The 21102-nt window shown below is 41.6% G+C and overlaps 1 protein-coding gene across 7 annotated transcripts in view; it reads left to right on the top strand.

The window, feature by feature from the left end:
• brdt (bromodomain, testis-specific) overlaps window positions 1–21009 on the top strand; it is a 32826-nt gene extending 11817 nt beyond the window's left edge. For 5 of the 7 annotated variants that reach the window (XM_060919727.1, XM_060919726.1, XM_060919723.1 and 2 more), the window contains 10 exons: window positions 5477–5614; window positions 7585–7643; window positions 7758–7857; window positions 10187–10537; window positions 10847–10947; window positions 13387–13486; window positions 13579–13649; window positions 13783–13976; window positions 15926–16124; window positions 19438–21009. In XM_060919727.1, coding sequence (XP_060775710.1) covers window positions 5477–5614; window positions 7585–7643; window positions 7758–7857; window positions 10187–10537; window positions 10847–10947; window positions 13387–13486; window positions 13579–13649; window positions 13783–13976; window positions 15926–16124; window positions 19438–19506 — 1382 coding nt within the window. In that variant the 3' untranslated portion in view covers window positions 19507–21009. The remainder of the gene's footprint in view (window positions 1–5476; window positions 5615–7584; window positions 7644–7757; window positions 7858–10186; window positions 10538–10846; window positions 10948–13386; window positions 13487–13578; window positions 13650–13782; window positions 13977–15925; window positions 16125–19437) is intronic. The other 2 variants (XM_060919728.1, XM_060919730.1) reach the window with 2 other exon arrangements.
• Window positions 21010–21102: the final 93 nt, after the last annotated feature.

Here is a 21102-nt window from a genome sequence, read left to right as displayed (position 1 = left end):
TGTCCAAGAGTTGCGAAAAAGACACAAAAATGTTCTCCATATACAAGTCGTTTAAAAGTATTCATACCAAAGGAGCCCCATACTTAAGAGACATGCATTGATCTGATTTTTGATGGCGTTTGCGACCGTACAACGTCCGTACGTACGAATGTGTACCACCACAGGGAACCCGATCCTAAGTGCAAGGCAACATATTTCAAAAACACTTGACCACCAGACAACAAAATTTGTATCTTTATTCACAAATAACAGATGGGTTTTTATCCAGCGCTTATTTTTAATTTACTTTTTTTTTTTTAATGTCGGATTATTTACTAACACATTTTACAGAAAATGTTCACAACTGTTTCATATAAAACTAGTTAAAACAGTTTGACTAGTCCACTAGCTTGTTGGACAGTTGACGGTTTCTATCATGTGAGACTGTTAGACTGATGTAAGTGCAGGAAGAGTTTTACTGAAAACATGCCAGCAAACGGTTCCAAAACCGAGACAAAGGCAGAGCTGAAACACAGGCAGTGGTTGAACGAGGCACAGAAAGGATATCCGAGGTAATGCAATACTCACAGTCCAAAAACATAAACGGGGTCAAAACCAGAAAAGCGATGCAAAATACAAGGCTCTCACAAAGTCTGTGTGTTACTGAGAGTCCTTATATGCCTGTGCTGTGATTGAGCTCTAATCAGGAACAGGTATGTGCTAATTAGTCCTAATGGTGTGCATGCGTTTTGCAGTCTGTGGCTGCGTGCTCAGAGCTCCAAAGCGTGTGGACATGACCGATGTAACCCGACAACTGTTGGACTGATCAAGTTTGATATTTGATCATAACTATATAGTAATGGTGTAAAGTGAAAGTGCTGGTTCACTGCCGTCCACCAGGCGCCCAGCAGAGTCACACCATAAAAAATGTTGTGGTGTTGTTTCTGGTACATGGCATAGTGTCAAAGAAAGGAATAAATGTGTTTGTAACTGTCATGTGTATCTCATTATTGGTATCATGGTCACAAGACAATGCAGCAATTTATTGATGTGAAATAGACTATATTACACAATTCGATGGTTCATATGCTATAATATTCTTCTATTCAGATCAATTTTGTGCCCTTGCAAATATTTTGCTCGTACACTCATCAGGAACTCCGCTTTTAAGCACTGCCGAAATATCTATATTATCCAGATGTTAAGCAAATGTAAATGCATCTCTGCCTTCAAGCCACATTTGACAGCCAACCATGGGCCAGCCCCCCCCCCCCCCCAGCAGGTGGTGTCATTTGTAAAATAAAGCAATTAGCCTTGTTGGGTGCTTTGGTGAATCTAAACCCCTCCTAGGTGTAAATGAGGGTATACAGATTTATGTAATTTTCCACCATGTGTTCAAGCTGCAAAAGGAAAAACATGGGGGTTTACATGCATGGACATCTCCATGTTTGACTTTTGTTTAGTCTGCTACTGTGATGGGTAATACCGGTATATATTTACAGTGGTGCTTGAAAGTTTGTGAACTGTTTAGAATTTTCTATATTTCTGCATAAATATGACCCAAAACATCAGATTTTCACACAAGTCCGAAAAGTAGATAAAGAGAACCCAGTTAAACAAATGAGACAAACAGGTTATACTCGGTCATTTGTTTATTGAGGAAAATGATCCAATATTCCAGATCTGTGAGCAGCCAAAGTATGTGAACCTTCGCTTTCAGTATCTGGTGTGACCCCCTTGTGCAGCAATAACTGCAACTAACCTTTTGCAGTAACTGTTGATCAGTGTTGCCCATCGGCTTGGAGGAATTTTAACCCATTCCTCTACAGAACAGCTTCAACTCTGGGATATTGGTGGGTTTCCTCACATGGACTGCGCGCACAACATTTCTCTTGGATTAAGATCAGGACTTTGACTTGGCCATTCCAAAACATTTATTCTATTCTTCTTTAACCATTCTTTAGTAAAACGACTTGTGTGCTTAGGGTCGTTGTCTTGTTGCATGACCCACTTTCTTTTGAGGTTCAGTTCATGGATGGGTGTCCTGACATTGTCCTGTTAGAATTCACTGGACAAATTCAGAATTCATTGTTCCATCAGTGATGGCATACCGTCCTGGCCCAGATGCAGCAAAACAGGCCCAGGCCACCATGATCATCCCACCCTCACCATGTTTCACAGATGAGAGAAGGTTCTTCTGCTGGAATGCAGTGTTTTCCTTTCTCCAAACATAATGCTTCTCATTTAAACCAAAATGTTCTATTTTGAACCCCTCCATCCACAAAATGTTTCCAGTAGCCTTCTGGCTTGTCCAAGTGATCTTCATCAAATGTTCTTTTGTTCTTTTTGGAGAGCAGAAGCTTCCTTCTTGTAACTCTGCCATGCACACCACCGTTGTTCAGTGTTCTGATGGTGGACTCATGAGCATTAGCCAGTGTGAGAGAGGCCTTTTGTTTCTTAGAAATTACCCTTGGTTCCTTGTGATCTCTCTGACTATTACGCCTTGCTCTTGGAGTGATCTTTGTTGGTCAGCCACTCCTGGGGTGGGTAACCGTTATCTTGAATTCCCTCCATCTGTCTGACTGTGGATTGGTGGAATCCAAACTCTTTAGAGATGGTTTTGTAACCTTTCCCAGCCTGATGAGCATCAGCAACGCTTTTTCTGAGGTCCTCAGAAATCTCCTTTGTTCGTGCCATGATACATTTCCACAAATGTGTGTTGTGAAGATCAGACTTTGATAGATCCCTGTTCTTTAAATAAAACAGGGTGCCCACTCACACCTGATTGTCATCCCATTGATTGAAAACACCTGACTCTAATTTCACCTTCAAATTAACTGCTAATCCTAGAGGTTCACATACTTTTGCCACTCGCAGATATGTAATATTGGATCATTTTCCTCAATAAATAAATGACCAAGTATAATATTTTTGTGTCGTTTGTTTGGGTTCTCTTTATTCACATTTAGGACTTGGTGAAATTCTGATGACATTTTAGGTCATGTGTTTGTAGAAATAGATAGATATTCTAAAGGGTTCACAAACTTTCAAGCACCACTGTACCTCTTCAAAGCAGTGAGGTATACACTCCCCATCCATTTTACTAGGAACATCTGAGAACCTGCTCATGTTCACATTTTTTCGAATTCCCAAAGAAAAAGGCCGCACCTTGCATATAATGTCCTTTTATTGCACAAACGCGTTTCGGCGTGTGCAACAATGTAACCACAAAAACACTTTTAAATACCCATACCCATTACCACACCCCATTACAACAAACCAATGACAATGAAGTATTTAGACCATGTGTCAAAATAATCCTTCGATTGGAAAAATACATTCACAAAACATTACAGACATTATGTGCATATTTACAATTATGCAATGCAGTATATCCATCAGTACATTATTACCTTCATAAAAAACAAGTCAGGGATAGCTCTTCATTCATCCCATTCGGTATACACGTATTCAAATTAAAAATATACCACGCCTCTCGTTTAATGACTATGTGAATACTCGACTTTCCTCGATCAAGTTTACGTTGAGTTATGATCAAAATGTCATGCCATTTTTGGATGTTTTGGTGAAAAAGGTTGACAATGTTTTGCATACTGAAATATATCGTAAAGATACTGATCGCAACACCTTTTTACATTATCAGAGTTACCATCCACCTTCTCTTAAACGTAGTTTACCCTATAGTCAACTGTTGAGAGTGCGCAGGATTTGTAACAACGAGGCAGTATTTGAGCAACAAGCAGGGGAACTGTGCGAAAGATTCCGCGACAGGGGATATGCGGGCCACTTGTTGGACAATTGCTTAGAGCGTGTGCGCAATATTCAGCGCTCAGATCTACTTACTAATAGCGCTAGACATAACCGTTCTAATATTATTCCTCCTGTCACTCTAGTATGCACGTATGGTCACATCTCAAATGATTTGAAAACTATTGTACAACGGCATTGGCATATTCTGCAGAGTGACCCAAATATTGGTAATTCTTTTCAGGATCTACCACGCAGTTGTTACAAAAGAGCGCCAAGTCTGCGTGATAAACTAGTGCGGTCACACTTCCCTGCATTCACTCAACCGTTTTTATCTTTTCCTCCACGTGTTTCACAAGGTAATTTCAAATGTTTTAACTGTGCAGCATGTAACTTTATGCTTACAGAAAAAGAATTCACGCACTCCAAAACAGGAAAAACGTACAAAGTCAAGGGAAGAATTACTTGTTTGTCTACCTTTGTCGTTTATCTTTTGACTTGTCCTTGTGGAATACTTTATGTGGGTAAAACGAAGAGACAGTTAAAAATGAGAATTTTTGAACATAAATGCTCAATAAGAAAAAACGAAAAATCATCTGTGGCAAGGCATTTCCAGTCTGCTGGCCATGACGCTAGTATGTTGAAATTTATGGGACTAGAGATGGTTTACAGGTCTCCACGAGGGGGAAATAGAGAGAACCATCTCTTACAGCGAGAGGCGTGGTATATTTTTAATTTGAATACGTGTATACCGAATGGGATGAATGAAGAGCTATCCCTGACTTGTTTTTTATGAAGGTAATAATGTACTGATGGATATACTGCATTGCATAATTGTAAATATGCACATAATGTCTGTAATGTTTTGTGAATGTATTTTTCCAATCGAAGGATTATTTTGACACATGGTCTAAATACTTCATTGTCATTGGTTTGTTGTAATGGGGTGTGGTAATGGGTGTGGGTATTTAAAAGTGTTTTTGTGGTTACATTGTTGCACACTGAGGAAGGCACACGCCGAAACGCGTTTGTGCAATAAAAGGACATTATATGCAAGGTGCGGCCTTTTTCTTTGGAAATTGAGTTGCACATTTGGGTCAGCACCCTTACATTAGGAATTATTTAAGAGTGAAGCCTGCTCCAAGAAAAAATACTTTAAAAAAAAAAAAAAATTTTCGAAACAATCACATGGCAGCAGCACAATGCATAAAATTATGCAGGGACAGGTCAAGTGCTTTAGTTAATGATACACACTTAACCAAGCTTTAGTCAAACACAATACAGGTATTGGCACATATTCTCGAAGACATGAGAAACCAGCCACCACATGGTGCATCACATGGCATCTGAACATATTCCGAGGAAAGCACAAACAACATTTGTCCCCACACACGAGCTTACAGCCAGCCATGATTGATTAGTGTTGCTCAGATTGACAGGAGACGGTGTAATGCCATCCTCTCTCCTAAAAAGCGGGACCAGGTTTGCTCAGCCATGGACGGTTGTAGCAGTGTCCCAATTTAAATTAATTTTTCTTCTGATCTCAGGATTTTTCTTTGGTGTTGTCTTACATGTGTAGCAGTACAGAATATATCGTCCATTTACCATTTTTCTTGGGTCTTGTGTAGACAGTGTCAAGTTATCTGAAAGCATAACCACTTTGTATTCAACTTACCAGCTGGTGTCTTTCTCCCTCTTTTTTATTTATTTATTTATTTATTTATTTAAGGTGAATGTATGGTGGCAGCAGCAGAGCCCAAGGAGCTGGCGCACTCTTCCCGTCTTAGTGAGAGCAGCAGTTCCTCCTCCAATTCTGACAGCAGTAGTTCTGACTCTAGTTCTTCTGATAGCAGTGACTCTGACTCAGGTTAGCTGATCTCCATAAGCACTTTCTCCCTCTTTTACCACCTTTCTAACACACTCTGGGGCAAGGTTGAATTTTCCCCACCCCACCACCCTACACTTCACTAGTTGGTTGAAGGGAAGAAAAAGAGACGAACCAAAAAAAAAGTTATATTTTCTTGGACACACTGTTTTTCCCATTAATAGAACTGATGTCACTTTAACACGTACTGGAAACCAGATACTTGAATGCTACTAAATTCAGTTTTGTTGTTTTTTTTGTTTTTTGTTTTTTTAATATTGTTAAATGGGTGTTGTATATTTTGTGCACTTTTCCTTACAAATGAGCAAATAAGTCTTGTTACAAAACGCTCCCTGGCTACAGTTTTTGTCAGGTGCTATTTTCCTGTTGTGTGGTGATTTTTTTTTTTCCTCCTCCTCCCTTTCAATTTTTTTGCAGGCTTTAATAATTTTGTTCATGTTTCATCCTACTCGCTTATTTATGTCTGTTGGCATTCTTGAAGATGCTGCTGTAGTTGGAAATGAGGCCAGCTTGTGCTCAGTGCAGAGAAATGCCTGATGTCACTCTTTCATTCACACTGTGCAGAACAAATGCACCACCACAAAATCTGTGCCCATATGACACACACCAAGAATTTAATTTCAAGAATAGAAGCCGGCTATTGTGATTGGCTTTGGCTCTATGGTTTCTCAGCAATAGCTTTGGTGATTTCAAGCATTTAAGCTCCAAGTCCTAGTAAATGGGTCATTTAAGTAATACAAAAGTCTATATCTAGCTTCAAGTTTTTCTGTCCTCCAAATTTATTTATCTTAAAGTGTTAAATGTTTGTGTAAACAACATTAAGGGCCCTAAGCATTTTTGAAGGCACTGAGACAAGGCTGGACAATATGGTAAAAATATAACCGCACTATACCTAAAGGTATTTTTGCATAGATGATGTATATAATTTGGTTATGCTAACATATTGAAAGCGCAAAGAAACAGGCACCCTTTTTTTTTTTTTTTTTCTTTTTTTTTTTAAAGCTTGTGGGTTTGTTTTTTACACCAATGAGGCCCAGAAATGCATATTGTAACATATAGAATTTAACTATGATAGTAATATTGCCTACCACTGCACTGATGTAATGGGCCCACATGCATCCGAGAGACAGAAAATGTAAATGCATGATCACAGATTCTTGCTTCGTAGGACATCCTGTCATCCATGTTGTGAGTTCTAGCTGTTCCTCTTTTTAACCTTGCTGCATAGTCATCACTGTGTGGTTCTCCTGTTGCATTTGTTTAGACTGTGATTTCACCTTGTAAATATATTATCGTTTTTTGTAAAGTTATACATGTAACAAAACAATCTTAAAACTGATTGTATGAAAATGCATCATAATGTTGTATGAGGTACTGACCAGATTGTAATTGGCATGGGTATAGTAGGACCAAACAAAGTTTTATTTTAGAAGGTAGACATTTTGTCCTGCTAAAATGCAAGCATCTTTTTTGTAGCTGTGTACAACTATTTACCTAAACGGGTATAAAGTTGACTCCTTGACCTTGGTGTTTGACACCCAGAGACTCAAATAAACTCCTTTTCCTAGACACCTGTTGTACATTTTAAGATGAGTGGTGTGTTTTGTCTTTTATTTTGCCATCACATGTTATGTTGTTTTCAATTTTACTCACCATCACGTTCACAATGGCAGATATCATGCACATTTCTATTCACGTATGCTGAGCATGCACACTTGGAATGTAAAGGGATAGGATGCTTAATTCGTCCAGAACTACTAACTAGTTTTAGCCCTGTTGTTATGTGTATGTCCAAAAACCTATGGTTTTTAAATAAACTGTGATTTATTTTATTTCATGTCATGGGTAACTAGTCCTGGAAAAAACTGGCTATACAGTTGCAGTGTGTGGAGTTTAGGCTTTGCCCTTCCCCTGCTTACATTGCACTCAAACTCATTCTGCATGTCTTACAGAGCAGAAACCTAAGAAGAAAAACAAAGCCCATGGTCATGGGATCAAAACTAAAAACAAGGTAAAGAAAAATTACCTTTAGCCTTAAACTCAGGATTATTTTTAGTATGAGTGCATGGAGCTTTTCACTTCATGCAACACAGTGAAACAAAATTCCCCCTCCTTCCACGATCAGGCGTTGAAGAAGAGCATTGCCCTTGAGATGAAGGAGTCTTCTAAAGACCTGTCTGAGCAGGCCACCAAACCACCTGCTGAGGAGGCCAAAGCACCACCAGGTTAGGCTCACTGCATCTGCACCCCTTCTGTCTGTGTGAGTGAGAGAGAGAGGGGAAAAAAAATATGAGAGCTTGTTTGTGTGTATGAGAGAGCTTGTTGGCTTCTTTATAAATCAAGTACAAATGTTTACTGGGGATTCTAATGATGCACTGTGGTGTAGATATGGTAAAATGATACAAACATATTTTTTTAAAAATGGTCAAGAAATAAATCTTATTACAGTAACTGCCCGTTTTTATCATCTTTCACAAGATTCACATTTTGGTATTGTGTACTTTTTAATATCTTCTACAGTGTCTTGCAAAAGTAATCATCCCCCTTGTTGTTTTGTCACATTACAAGCTGGAATTAAAATGGATTTTTGAGGGGTAGCACCATTTGATTTACACAACATGCCTAACACTTTAAAGGTGAAAATTGTTTTATTGTGAGACAAACAATAATTTAAGATGGGGGGGGGGGGGGACAGAAATCTGGAGCATGCATAGGTATTCACCCCCAAAGTCAATACTTTGTAGAGCCACCTTTTGCCGCAATTACAACTGCAAGTCTCTTAGAGTACGTCTCTATTAGCTTAGTACATCTAGCCACTGGGATTTTTGCCCATTCCTCAAGGCAAAACTGTTCCAACTCATTGAAGTTAGATGGGTTGCGTTGGTATACAGCAATCTTCAAGTTATGCCACAGATTCTCAATTGGATTGAGGTCTGGGCTTTGATTAGGCCATTCAGAGACATTTAAATGTTTCCCTTTAAACCATTCCAGTGTAGCTTTAGCAGTATGTTTAGGGTCATTGTCCTGCTGGACCGTGAACCTTCATCCCAGTCTCAAACCTCTGGCTGACTCAAACAGGTTTTCCTCCAGAATTGCCCTGTATTTAGTGCCATCCATCGTTCCTTCAGTCCTGACCAGCTTTCCTGTCCCTGCAGATGAAAAATATCCCCACAGCATGATGATGCCGCCACCATGCTTCACTGTAGGGATGGTGTTCTCAGGGTGTTGAGTTTGCGCCACACCTGGCATTTCCCATGATGGCCAAAAAGATCAATTTTAGTCTCATTTGACCAGAGAATCTTCTTCCATGTGTTTGGGGAGTCTGCCACATGCTGTTGGGCAAACTTTTTTTTTTTAAGCAACGGCTTTTTTCTGCCCACTCTGTGGAGTGTCCGGCTTAAAGTGGTCCTATAGACAGATACTCGCATCTCCGCTGTGGATCTTTGTAGCTCCTTTGGTGTCTTTGTTACATCTCTGATTAATGCCCTCCTTGCCCGGTCTGTGAGTTTTGGTGGTCAGCCTTCTCTTGTCAGGTTTGTAGTGGTGCCATATTCTTTCCATTTTGCTATAATGGATTTAATGGTGCTCTGTGGGATATTCAAAGTTTAGGATTTTTTTTTTTTTTAATAACCCAACTCTGATCTATACTTCTCCACAACTTTGTCTCTGACCTGTTTGGAGGCTCCTTGGTTTTCATGTTGCTTGCTTAGTAGTGTAGCAGAGTCAGGGTCCTTCCAGAACAGGGTGATTTATACAGACATCATGTGACACTTTGATTGCACACAGGTGGATCTTAAGCAACTAATTATGTGACTTATGAAGTGAATTGGTTGGAGCAGCTCTTATTTAGGGGTTTCATACAAAAGGGGGTGAATACCTATGCACACTCCAGATTTCTGTTTTATCATTTTAATAATTGTCACAATAAAACAACAATTTTCGCCTTTAAAGTAGTGGGCATACTGTGTAAATCAAATGGTGCTAACCCCCCAAAACCCATTTTAATTCCATCTTGTAATGCAGCAAAACAGGACAAACACCAAGGGGGATGAATACTTTTTGCGAGACACAGTAAATCTTCAAAAATTAAATATGACCATGCTGTCAGCTATCTTTCTTCTACACGATTCTTGTCCAGGGAATGGAATTAGGGTCTATGACCGGTAACTTTGTGACCACAAACCCTCCGAAATATCACATTTATAATTATGCTGGTCAATATTTTATCAGTCTTTATGCAGTGTTTGTGCTTTGGTACGCGGTGTCTGTCACCATAATGGTCTTATTGAAATCCGTGGCAAAAGGTGTATTTGCTTTAATAGTATTGCCTTCTCCAAGTGTGCATGCAGTATTCTTTCATATTTGTCTGAAATAAGGAGGTTTAAAAGACGGCCATCTTTAGGCTTCTCTCTGAAATGGACAGATTTTTTTATTTTTATTTTGGCGTGCTGTCTATAAATAGAACTTGATTATGACAGTTTAGTGTGTCCAGTGGTTCTGCTTTTCATTCCTCATTTCTCTCCTCTTAAACCTTTACCGCACCCTCCACTCTAGCCCTGCACAGCCAGCTACCTCCTCAGCCTTCCAGACCCAGTGCCAAAGCCACTCCTCTAGTTCGAAAGACCTGGATAACCCCCCAAAATCCACCCTCTGAGCACAGCCCCTCACCTCCCACTGCCCCTCCTGCTGCAGATATCTCCACCACCTTTCCCTCTTCCCCACAAAACCTCCAAGCAGTACTACCTAAAAATTCTCCACCCACAGCCTGCCCACATCCACCTACTTCACCCAGTTGGTCTAAGAGTCCCTCAAGTTCCTTCATGGCCCACAGTTCCCCAGCATCTGCTCCCCCAGACCCAACATGCCCCCTACCAACTGCTGCCACTGTAAATCCTCAGCAGAAAGGTAAGACGTTGCTCTGAATCACTGTGATTTCCGCCTGTTCGATTCCCTTGTCTCATCCACCTGTGGCCCTCAAACACCTAACCCGTGAGACTGATTAGCTCTGCTTGCGCTGCCGTTATTCCATTATGTGACTAAGCATTGTGTTTTTGCTTTGCTGCTAGAATTGTTTGTTGTCTGTCTCTTAAACTCATGGCTTCATTCTTTTCTGTTTGTCAGTATCCTGCTCCTGCTATGAGCTCTCTGGATTTCATGTTTGCTCAGACTTTTATGATCGGTCCATTCATTGTAAACTCTTTCCCAACTTGTCAGGTTTCCCTGCTCTCCTTTCTCCGCTATCCTCCCCTCCTGGTCTGTCCTCCTCAAACTCCGCAGCATCTGTGGCAAGACGCCAGTCCATCACCAAGCATGAGGTAAATTTGATGATCCTGTAGAAAATGTTTTTACTTTGTTTCTATCAAATTAGGATTTATTGCTGTTGAATCTTGAACAGAATGAGCTGTGATCTCATTTCCCTCCTCTAACTTGTCTTTCATATTTGCAGTTTGGCCCAAAATTCAACAGTTTTATCAAGCTTTATACTCTTTCAGATACATTCTTGTTTCTATAGTCGTACATGTCAACCTTTTGGTCAATCAAACCTGTATAACCAACCTCCAAAATCCGTATTTCCCTTATAAAATGCGTATAAGATGCAAATTAAAATAATTTACCTAAAATTTGAATGATAATTAACAATGATATATCCCAGTTACTTTTTATTCAATATTAATAACAATAAACCTTCAGAATGAATACAAAGCTCCAATGTTTGACAAAAACACAAAGTGTTATCAGCGTAGTTACGAAGGAAATACTTCGTTGTTTGGAGACAGGTTTCACCGAGCGGCTATTATGCACGAGACTTCATATTAGCCACAAAGTCAGAAAAATCTGTTCGTAAAATTACGTTATAATGACCAAATACAATGAAAAGTATTTTTCCAGTCTCACCTGTGAAAGGTAATCCCATGTGATCTCGTTTGGACGGTAAACCTGTTGGTACAGTTAAACGCAGCACATGAATGAGGCATCTTTACTCTCGGGTGAGGATGACGTATGATTCTACGCAGAAGCCGGCGTCTATGACTTCACGGTTGGCGGGATTCTCGCAATGCGGTGTGCGTATGATCAAAAGTGGAACGAAGTCTCGCTACCACAAGATAACGCGCGATTTCATAAGACTCTTTACTGGCTGTCTGTGGTGTACAGTACGTTTGTAAATGTTATGCGTTCTTTTATCATCGCGGGAATTGATTATAGCTCTAAATAAGTTGAAGTTTTTTTAAAGAATCCGTATAACTTTATTTATACGCCCGTATACTACGTTTTATTGAATCAAATCCGTATAAAATACGGGCATTCCGTATAGGTTGACATGTATGTATAGTAGCAACTCCTTTACAGGGATTTGTATGTTGAATGCTCCACATAATCTAAGCCTAAAAATAAACATGTTATTTAGCAGATATTTATTCCACAGCATGGATGAATGCTCAAATCTGATTGGCCAGTATTTATGTTCATATAACAGCACAGATAGTTCTGGCTGTAACGAATAGTTGGCTAATGTTAATGCGCTCATTCTGTTGCATTATAGTTTCTATAGTAGCAGCCCATATACAGGGACTCGTGTAGCAGATGCTCCAAATAATCGAAGACTAGTAGTTTTTAATAAAAAGAATTATCATCATTCATGTGGAAGTTTTTTGTTAGGAGAAATTTATGGAAGGAGTCTATGCTTTTGTTTTCTGTGTTTCATGGTAAAATGACTGGCTGTGAGTGAGAGAGAGAGAGAGAGAGATCAGGTTGATTGAGAGCATGAGGTTGGTGAGAGTGACTGATACCCCTTTTCCACCAAATCAGTTCCAGGGCTGGTTCGGGGCCAGTACTGGTGCTGGTTCACAACTTGTTCAACTTGCGAGCCAGCTGAGAACCAGTTTGCTTTTCCATAGCTCGCAGTGCTAAGGGGAGACACGTCATTACGTGTACGTCATTACGTCGCTACGGAAGAAGCAGCAGCAGCAACAATAATAATAATAATGGATGACTTCGCGTTTGTACAGCTGCTGTTTCTCGTCGCTTAAAAATGGCGATCTTTCGCGGTCTTGTTATTGTTGTTGGTCTTAACCCCCCCCCCCCCCCCCCGCTGACGTAAGCAGTTCTTTCCTCTGGCCCAGCAGAGAGCTGGTGCTAGCCTGGAACCGGTTTTTCTGGCCCCAGAGCCAGTTCTTTCAGTGGAAACAGAAAACCCGGTTCCACACTAAGCACTGGCCCCGAACCAGCCCTGGAACTGCTTTGGTGGAAAAGGGGCAAGACTGACTGTTTTTCTCAGCTGTAATGGTGAAAACAGAAATGAACTTTTCTCTCGGGTGTTCCTCAACATTAAATATAACTACCGTAAATTGTTAAAATGCAGATGCATCATTCATTAATAAATTAAACATGGTAATCATTGGCAAATTACTGTGGTGTGGGGGGGTTGGTTGCCTCATGCTACATCAATCTGTTGCTAAGGACTCCGCTGTGGAACTGCACAGTACGTTTGTGCACTCGATTTTTAAAAAGGTTTGTCTTTTTGCAGTGCTGGTAAATTAAAAATGGATTGTTAGACCTGTTTCAGAAACTATATATTTTGTATGTTGATTTGGCAGGGGTGGAAGAGTCTGTTTCTCTAATTTGAATTCTAGTTTCTCTTTAGGCACAGCCAGCTGCTTCATTGGACTCAGCTGTGCAACTGCTTTTCCCCAATGAGCATATCTCATATTTTCTCTCTCTCTCTCTCTGTCTCTCTCTCTCTGTGTGTCTGAAAGCAGTGTCCCAGTTTGTCTACCCCACTGGCACATGTGGGGAAAGATCAGGGGGACCCAGGTGTAGTGGGAGAGTCCTTCGCTCAGCTGCACACAATGCCTGGTCAGCATTTCTTCTGAAAGAGTCTTCTTCCTTCTAACCCATATTTGTAGCCAGAACTGGTTTTCACTGGGCTTCTTTCACACACTAAACAGGGACTAAATCCACAGAAGATGGGGAACAGCACAAATCTACCCAAGACCAGAAGCCCAGCATGGCTAAAACAGTACGTCCTTACATCACCTACATTGTATTTTGTCCAGTCCTGGTTCTGGAGTAACACTGCACTGCATCTTTAATGCTAGTGTTAGTATCACATACTTTGCTATATTAATCTTATTTGTGTTTGATTTCGGTAGGAAATTGTTCTGAAGCATGCAGAGTCCTGGACAAGCCTGGGCAAGATGTCTGTTCTTGCACCTGCTACCATCCGGTCATCCAAGGAGAGTTTCCAACAGTTCCGCAAAGTTGCCATGGAGAAGGAGGAGCGAGAAAGGGCACGTAAGCTCCAGGTGGAGGCTGGCAGAGAAAGGAGTGGCTCAGACAAAAGCAGGTGATGAGGAAATGCTGGCCCAGAGCGAGGCTTTTGTGGCTTTTAATCTGAGTAAAGGAGGCCTACCTCCTCACTGTATTCTCGATTAACATTGAACTCCGTTTACAATACTGAATTACATTATTTTGCATCAGATGAGAATTTCTCATTGGCTGGCTTAAAGTGATCTTTCATACTGTACATTTAACCCTCTGAGGTCTGGGGGTATTTTCTAGCATGCTCTGATTTTGTTGTCAGTTTCAACAAATATAAGCAGTATTTTCAAACTCCATATGACTTTTTTGTATTCAGCAAAAGTTCAGTTACAATAATATATATATGTAGTATGTATGTCATGATTGTACTTTAAAACAAAATAAGATCACTTGAGGTGATTCTGTTCAGTCTTAGGAATGTATCAAGCACAAAAACTTAAATCTGCTCCACTGATTTGGACAATTAACTGGCCATCAAAAAATGTAAGTCCTATTGTTTTGGGGGAAAAAGGGTTGGGAGTGGGAGGGGTATTCAATGAGAAGAGTAAAAAATTCCATTCCGTTCAATAAGAAGAGTGAAAACCCCTCCCACTGCCAACTCTTAATCCCATCAGGTCAAGTCAACAAAATGGTTTGTCACAATGGATAAGGTCATGTTTTTTTCCCCACACATTCCAACACAGGTCTAAAACTGCTTTTTACATTTTAATTTATCTGGTTTTTTTGTTTTGTTTTTTAAGTTTTACTCTATTCAGTGTGTATTGAAATTAACACTTTTACTCAGTTCAGAGCCACAATCAAATCTGTTACTCTGTTACATGATTACTCTGTAATTTTGATCCAACCCCAAATTTTATTCTTTAAACTCAAAGTAGAGCAAAATTAACTATTTTTTTGAGGAAAATACTTTTAACTCTGGAAAAATTGCTCAGTCATTTTCCCTGTGTGTGCACTACAGCACACGCATATCAACCAATATGCTCATAAGAAATAGAAGAAATATTTACACTTACTCGAGTTGATCTTCAGCTGGATTGAGTTGAAGTAAAAAAAAGACAGCGCTCTTCAGTGTCGCGATTCTCAAGATTGAATTGAATCACTGTCCTGAATCATGAATTGAATTGCTGTCCTGAATCATCCGAAGAGCATAAAATCTGTGTGCCATCTCGCAACAAGTTTTACCTCCAAACAGGTAGCCTAAACTGTGGCTGACAGATTTTATCCTGTATATGGTGGGTGTTCCCACCGCAAAAGAAAAACCAATCGAAAGTGAAAGTAATTATCATGCAGTTACCATGTGAATAGTCTTTTATGAATGTGTAAGTGGGTGCTCAGCGCTCCGACTCCGGTGTGACTGAGTAAGGTGACAAGTTTTATGTTTCATCTAATTAGGTAAATTAAAAAATATAATATTATTTGGCAGTGGGCACATAGGAAAGTGTAAAGTATAAAGTTTGTCAATATGTTTATCATGCTTGTATGATAACTCGCAAAGATATTAATCTAAATACATGACCTACTCATTTTAAACCTGCCGAGCTTCACCGGAGAAGCTCTCGACCCCAGAGGGTTAAACATTGATCTCATAACAAGATGTGTGTCATGTCCTTTTGGAAGGAACCTTTATGCTACTATTATATGCTTGTAGGTTTTGTTTTTTCAACTCCTTTTATAATAAGGAGATATGGCAGCTTCTATACTTTTATTCTAGTTATTGTGAAAGAGTGGAACCTATTCAGTGCAGTTTTCATTTTTCTGAAAGAAAACTGCTCACAGATGCACAATTACAAGTCCGCTTGTTCTTTGAGTTCCAGTAGAATGCTTGCTTTGGATCCACATTACAGCTCATGTCTTATTAATTTGTTTCCAGGCTCTGGTCCCTATGGCTACAGCCCCCTGTGAATGGTTGCATAACAGCAGGTTCAGCAATACTGTATAAAGCTACTGACAGTGTTCCTTTTTAATGATTCACAGCCTGACGCAGCAGCTTTCTAAGGCCAAGTCAGAGATCCAGGCCTCCAGGACAGAGTTGGAGTCCGCAGAGCTTCCCATTATGGCAGCCATCTTGGACCAGCCTAAAACACTAGAACCTTCTTCTCCTACCCTGTGCTCCATGGACAGTGAAAGAGAGATGGCACGCAAGAGGGAACAAGAGAGACGCAGACGGGAAGCTGTGAGTACCATACATGTTTTTTTTTCCGCAGACCCCATGACTAATCTGGAACCATTTTATACTTTCCACTGCAAAGAACTGGTTCTTGGCTGTTCTGGTATCTGTACCAAAGCACTTGGGCATAGTCTGTGACCAGGTTCTCACTTTGACTTGCGTTCACCCTTCATGTCCAATCCTTCCGATAACATTTTCATGCTAGAAAACTCGCACCAATTTAAGGAAAGGTTTGTTCCTCAGACTGATGGCAAACATGGACCAGTTCTCTGAACCAGCATCAGTTTTGAGTCTGTGGAAAAGGTTTAATTTGTGGAATTGCTTTAAATGTTAACTGCTAGTCCACTGTCTGTTACTATCTGTTGCAGGCAATGTTCAACTAATGTAACTTCTTTGTGCAACCTACCTTGTTTCAGTTTTATCCATAAAGGGCAAGTGTGGCTGCAGGTTTTTATTCCATCTGTTCAGGTGGACTGATGACCAAGGGTTTTCCGATTAAACGGGTGGAATCCTGATTGGTTGGAATGAAAACCTGCAACCACAGCCAGCATTTCTGGAAGAGATTGTACAAACCGGCCTTATTTTATTCAAGAATATATTTTACTAACTGTCGCTAGCTGTGTATGTTAAGCTGCTCCAACAAAGACACATCTGTATAATGACTAGTCAGTTATATTTAATGGGATTGGGTAGCTATTTGTGTCGCCAACATGCAGCATGTCCACATTGTTCTTATTTATCCGGGGTTTTCACTCTTTGCCACAAAGGGCCGGTGTGGCTACAGACTTTGATTCTAACCAAACATTACTCTCACCTGATTTTGCTTGTTTAATCAGTTCATCTTCGTCTCCAATCAATTATCAAGTGTGCCGTATTTGGCTGGAATGAAAGCCTGCAGTCACCCCAGTCTATGGTAATATGCTATTGAGGTTTTTCACCTGACGTCACAGGGTCACGTGACGCCCCGGTGTCCGCCATTTTGAAGGTCAAGCTACATACTAACGCTGCAGACAGAGAGGGAGAACCAGCTTGAAAAAAAAAACGTGTTAGACACCGGATCCAGTGTAAATAGCTGCTGGAGCGCGCTCCGGCTTGCTCCCCCTCAAATTAAGCAGCGCGCTCCGGCTTGCTCCCCCTCAAATTAAGCAGCACGCTCCGGCTTGCTCCCGGAGTGCTCCGGCCGAGGTTCCGGAGTGCGCTACGGCTTGCTCCCCCTCAAATTAAGCAGCGCGCTCCGGCTTGCTCCCCCTCAAATTAAGCAGCACGCTCCGGCTTGCTCCCGGAGTGCTCCGGCCAAGGTTCCGGAGCGCGCTATGGCTTGCTCCCCCTCAAATTAAGCAGCACGCTCCGGCTTGCTCCCGGAGTGCTCCGGCCGAGGTTCCGGAGCGCGCTCCGGCTTGCTCCCCCTCAAATTAAGCAGCACGCTCCGGCTTGCTCCCGGAGTGCTCCGGCCGAGGTTCCGGAGCGCGCTCCGGCTTGCTCCCCCTCAAATTAAGCAGCACGCTCCGGCTTGCTCCCGGAGTGCTCCGGCCGAGGTTCCGGAGCGCGCTCCGGCTTGCTCCCCCTCAAATTAAGCAGCACGCTCCGGCTTGCTCCCGGAGTGCTCCGGCCGAGGTTCCGGAGCGCGCTCCGGCTTGCTCCCCCTCAAATTAAACAGCGCGCTCCGGCTTGCTCCCGGAGTGCTCCGGCCGAGGGTCCTGGAGCGCGCTCCGGCTTGCTCCCCCTCAAATTAAGCAGCGCGCTCCGGCTTGCTCCCGGAGTGCTCCGGCCGAGGTTCCGGAGCGTGCTCCGGCTTGCTCCCCCTCAAATTAAGCAGCGCGCTCTGGCTTGCTCCCGGAGTGCTCCGGCCGAGGTTCCGGAGTGCGCTCCGGCTTGCTCCCCCTCAAATTAAGCAGCGCGCTCTGGCTTGCTCCCGGAGTGCTCCGGCCGAGGTTCCGGAGCGCGCTCCGGCTTGTTCCCCCTCAAATTAAGCAGCGCGCTCCGGCTTGCTCCGGGAGTGCTCCGGCCGAGGTTCCGGAGCGTGCTCCGGCTTGCTCCCCCTCAAATTAAGCAGCGCGCTCTGGCTTGCTCCCGGAGTGCTCCGGCCGAGGTTCCGGAGTGCGCTCCGGCTTGCTCCCCCTCAAATTAAGCAGCGCGCTCTGGCTTGCTCCCGGAGTGCTCCGGCCGAGGTTCCGGAGCGCGCTCCGGCTTGTTCCCCCTCAAATTAAGCAGCGCGCTCCGGCTTGCTCCGGGAGCAAGCCGGAGCGCGCTGCTTAATTTGAGGGGGAACAAGCCGGAGCGCGCTCCGGAACCTCGGCCGGAGCACTCCGGGAGCAAGCCAGAGCGCGCTGCTTAATTTGAGGGGGAGCAAGCTGGAGCGCGCTCCGGCAGCTATTTACACTGGATCCGGTGTAAATAGCTGCCGGATCATAATTACAGTAAACTAGTAAATACAGTAAAGGAAAAACTTGAGACTGAAAGGTTTTAAGTCATCCAAATGACTGAACGTAAACATTGCTACAGTAACATACTAGCTATGTTGTTGACATTAGCTAGTGCTAACAGCTAGCTGCTAGTACACTGCTACAACACAGACACCGACCCTAATAATACAGTTCTTGGTCATTGCCTGGTAACAGCAAATTTATAACGGGCCATGTCTCAACAGACTAAGAAGTTATTTCAATGACATTTAATAACATTTTGTTTATCCTGAGGACCGAAAGTAAATGAAAATGTGAACAAACCTTAGCTGTAATCAGATGGCGACCACCGGCTCCAGGGACGACCCGCTGATGTAGGCATGTTACCCAGCCTGACACAAAATATTTGTAGGCATCCAAACACTTATACGCTTTCAGATCAATACCTGTGTATGGCGATGGGTTTTTAACGACATAGGTATACAGATCATGTGGGCCGAAGTCAGGTAAAGACGAGGGCTTCGTGTACTTCCGTACGTCAGTGAACAATCCTGGTGGAAGCAGGTAAACGTCGTTCTCTAAGCCTGCTAACCTCAATTTTTGCAAATACCTCTCCCTCTGCTCGCCCTGTAAATGCCCTACGTCGCTGGATAGTGAAGGTGTTTTCTGCATCTCGCTCCTTTTTCTTTTATGTTTTTCGTTTGTCGCCTTCCTCGCATTCAAACTGATTCGAGCCGTGACCTCCAAAATGGCAGCCTAACGATGCATCACATGACTTGGTCACGTGGGTGAAAAACCTCAATTGCATGCTATGTAATATCGTAAAGCCTATGGTATGGTGTTGCACATGGTAATGTCTAATAGTTATATTTAACGTGTATTTAAATGTGACCCTCCCTCCCTTTTCTTCTCTTAAGATGTCTGGAGTCTTCGACATGACCATGCAGCATGACATAATGGCCACCTTTGAGAAGAACCTCGACTGAAATGACTGTAAAACAAATGCATTTAAAATAAAAATTTAAAAAAAGTTTGTTTAAAAATATGCTACTGTTCTATGAAAAGAGTAGCTGGTCTCCTCCACTTCTTGAAAGCTCCATGAGTCCTGGTGACTGAAACGGGTTCTAGCATCTCACCAATGTGTGATTCTCTCACTTTACTTTCGCACATTTATATTGAAGTGGCTGTAATAAAATTTAAGAAGCTGATCCTGTACAGTGTATAATTTAAGTGGAGCATGCCATGCAATGGGCTGCCTGTGTATCTAATTGATATGATATTAGTATTTGGATGTTTTGCTTAATTTTCAATATTAAATTACACGCAATGTCACTTCTTCCTTTTGTGAAGGGCAGTAAAAAAGTGATTGTGTATCGTACTGAGAGTTTTATTTTGTTCTATTTTCCCCTTTGTACTGAAAATGGTTTCACTTGTATCCTAAGTAGTAATGAAACAGGTCTTCTCGTGCTGACTGTTGATGAAACTGTGATATGAGTGAGGTCTGTAATGCAGCGAGTTAACAATATACAAATTGTGCTTTGATTTGTATATTTGTGGAGCTTTGAATAATTCTGTGTGAATAACATTCCATTGTCCATTTTCAAAACATGTAACGATACCTGCAACGTGTTGATCAGTCCCTCCCTCCCTCCTTTTTTTTTTTCTTCCTCCATTGGTTGTCTTGAATCTCGACAGCCTCACCTTTATTATTTTACAATTGTACGATGCGTCTCTCAAAGCCTTAAAGTTGTAATTATATTCTTTGGCATTATCCAATGATTTTCCTAAATGTAGCATGAAAGCTGAAGGGATGCAAATTGTGATTTGTAATCGCAACATGAACATTATAAAAACAATTTTTGTGGTAATATTTGCTTTTTTACAAGTCTGCTTATTGCATATGCAATTCATCATTTACTCTAATTGTTGCATTTACTTGGTCATATTAGCAAAGTAACTTAATGTTCACTTGAAATAATCAGTATTTTGTCTGTAGTAGAAGCAATGTATCTGAATGTGACCTTTGCTCATGTTAATCGGCAATATAACTTATTGTATGTCATTCAGTAACAGACGGTATATTTTTGATTATTGAGAAATATTTTAGCGAATTATAATGCCACTCTGCCATTCTATTTAGCTTCTCTAAGATGCACAGCAAATACCTAGTGTTGCTTTAACTGTTCAGGCATTTGCAAACTGTCACTGTTGATTCAGTACTAGGCAGATTAGTATGCCTAAAGTTCGAGCATCGTGGTCAGTGTTTGTTTAAGGTGTTGCTGTTTGTGTCGAGTTGAAAAATGCAGAGTTGACCCTGACTTGTGACCATTTCTCCTCGGTTGACTTCCTTCTGTCCATCACTCAAGCACTTTACTCCGCATTCTGGCAGAACCGAAGTGAAGAAGGATATGGGGATTATTTCATAGTGACCATATTCCAGTAAATTTAAAAAAAAAAACTGAAATTAAAAAAAACTATTTTCATTTAAATGTGTCTCTTGCCTTTACTTCTTAGGATTGGTAATAAATCAATGTATGACTTTTACATTTAACAATCTTGTGTGCAAATACATAACAGAACCA

Source organism: Neoarius graeffei, chromosome 4, assembly GCF_027579695.1.
Source record: "Neoarius graeffei isolate fNeoGra1 chromosome 4, fNeoGra1.pri, whole genome shotgun sequence".
NCBI classification, from domain to species: Eukaryota; Metazoa; Chordata; class Actinopteri; order Siluriformes; family Ariidae; genus Neoarius; species Neoarius graeffei.
Note: the sequence above shows the minus strand (reverse complement) of the source record. Positions and strands in the feature narration are given on the sequence as shown.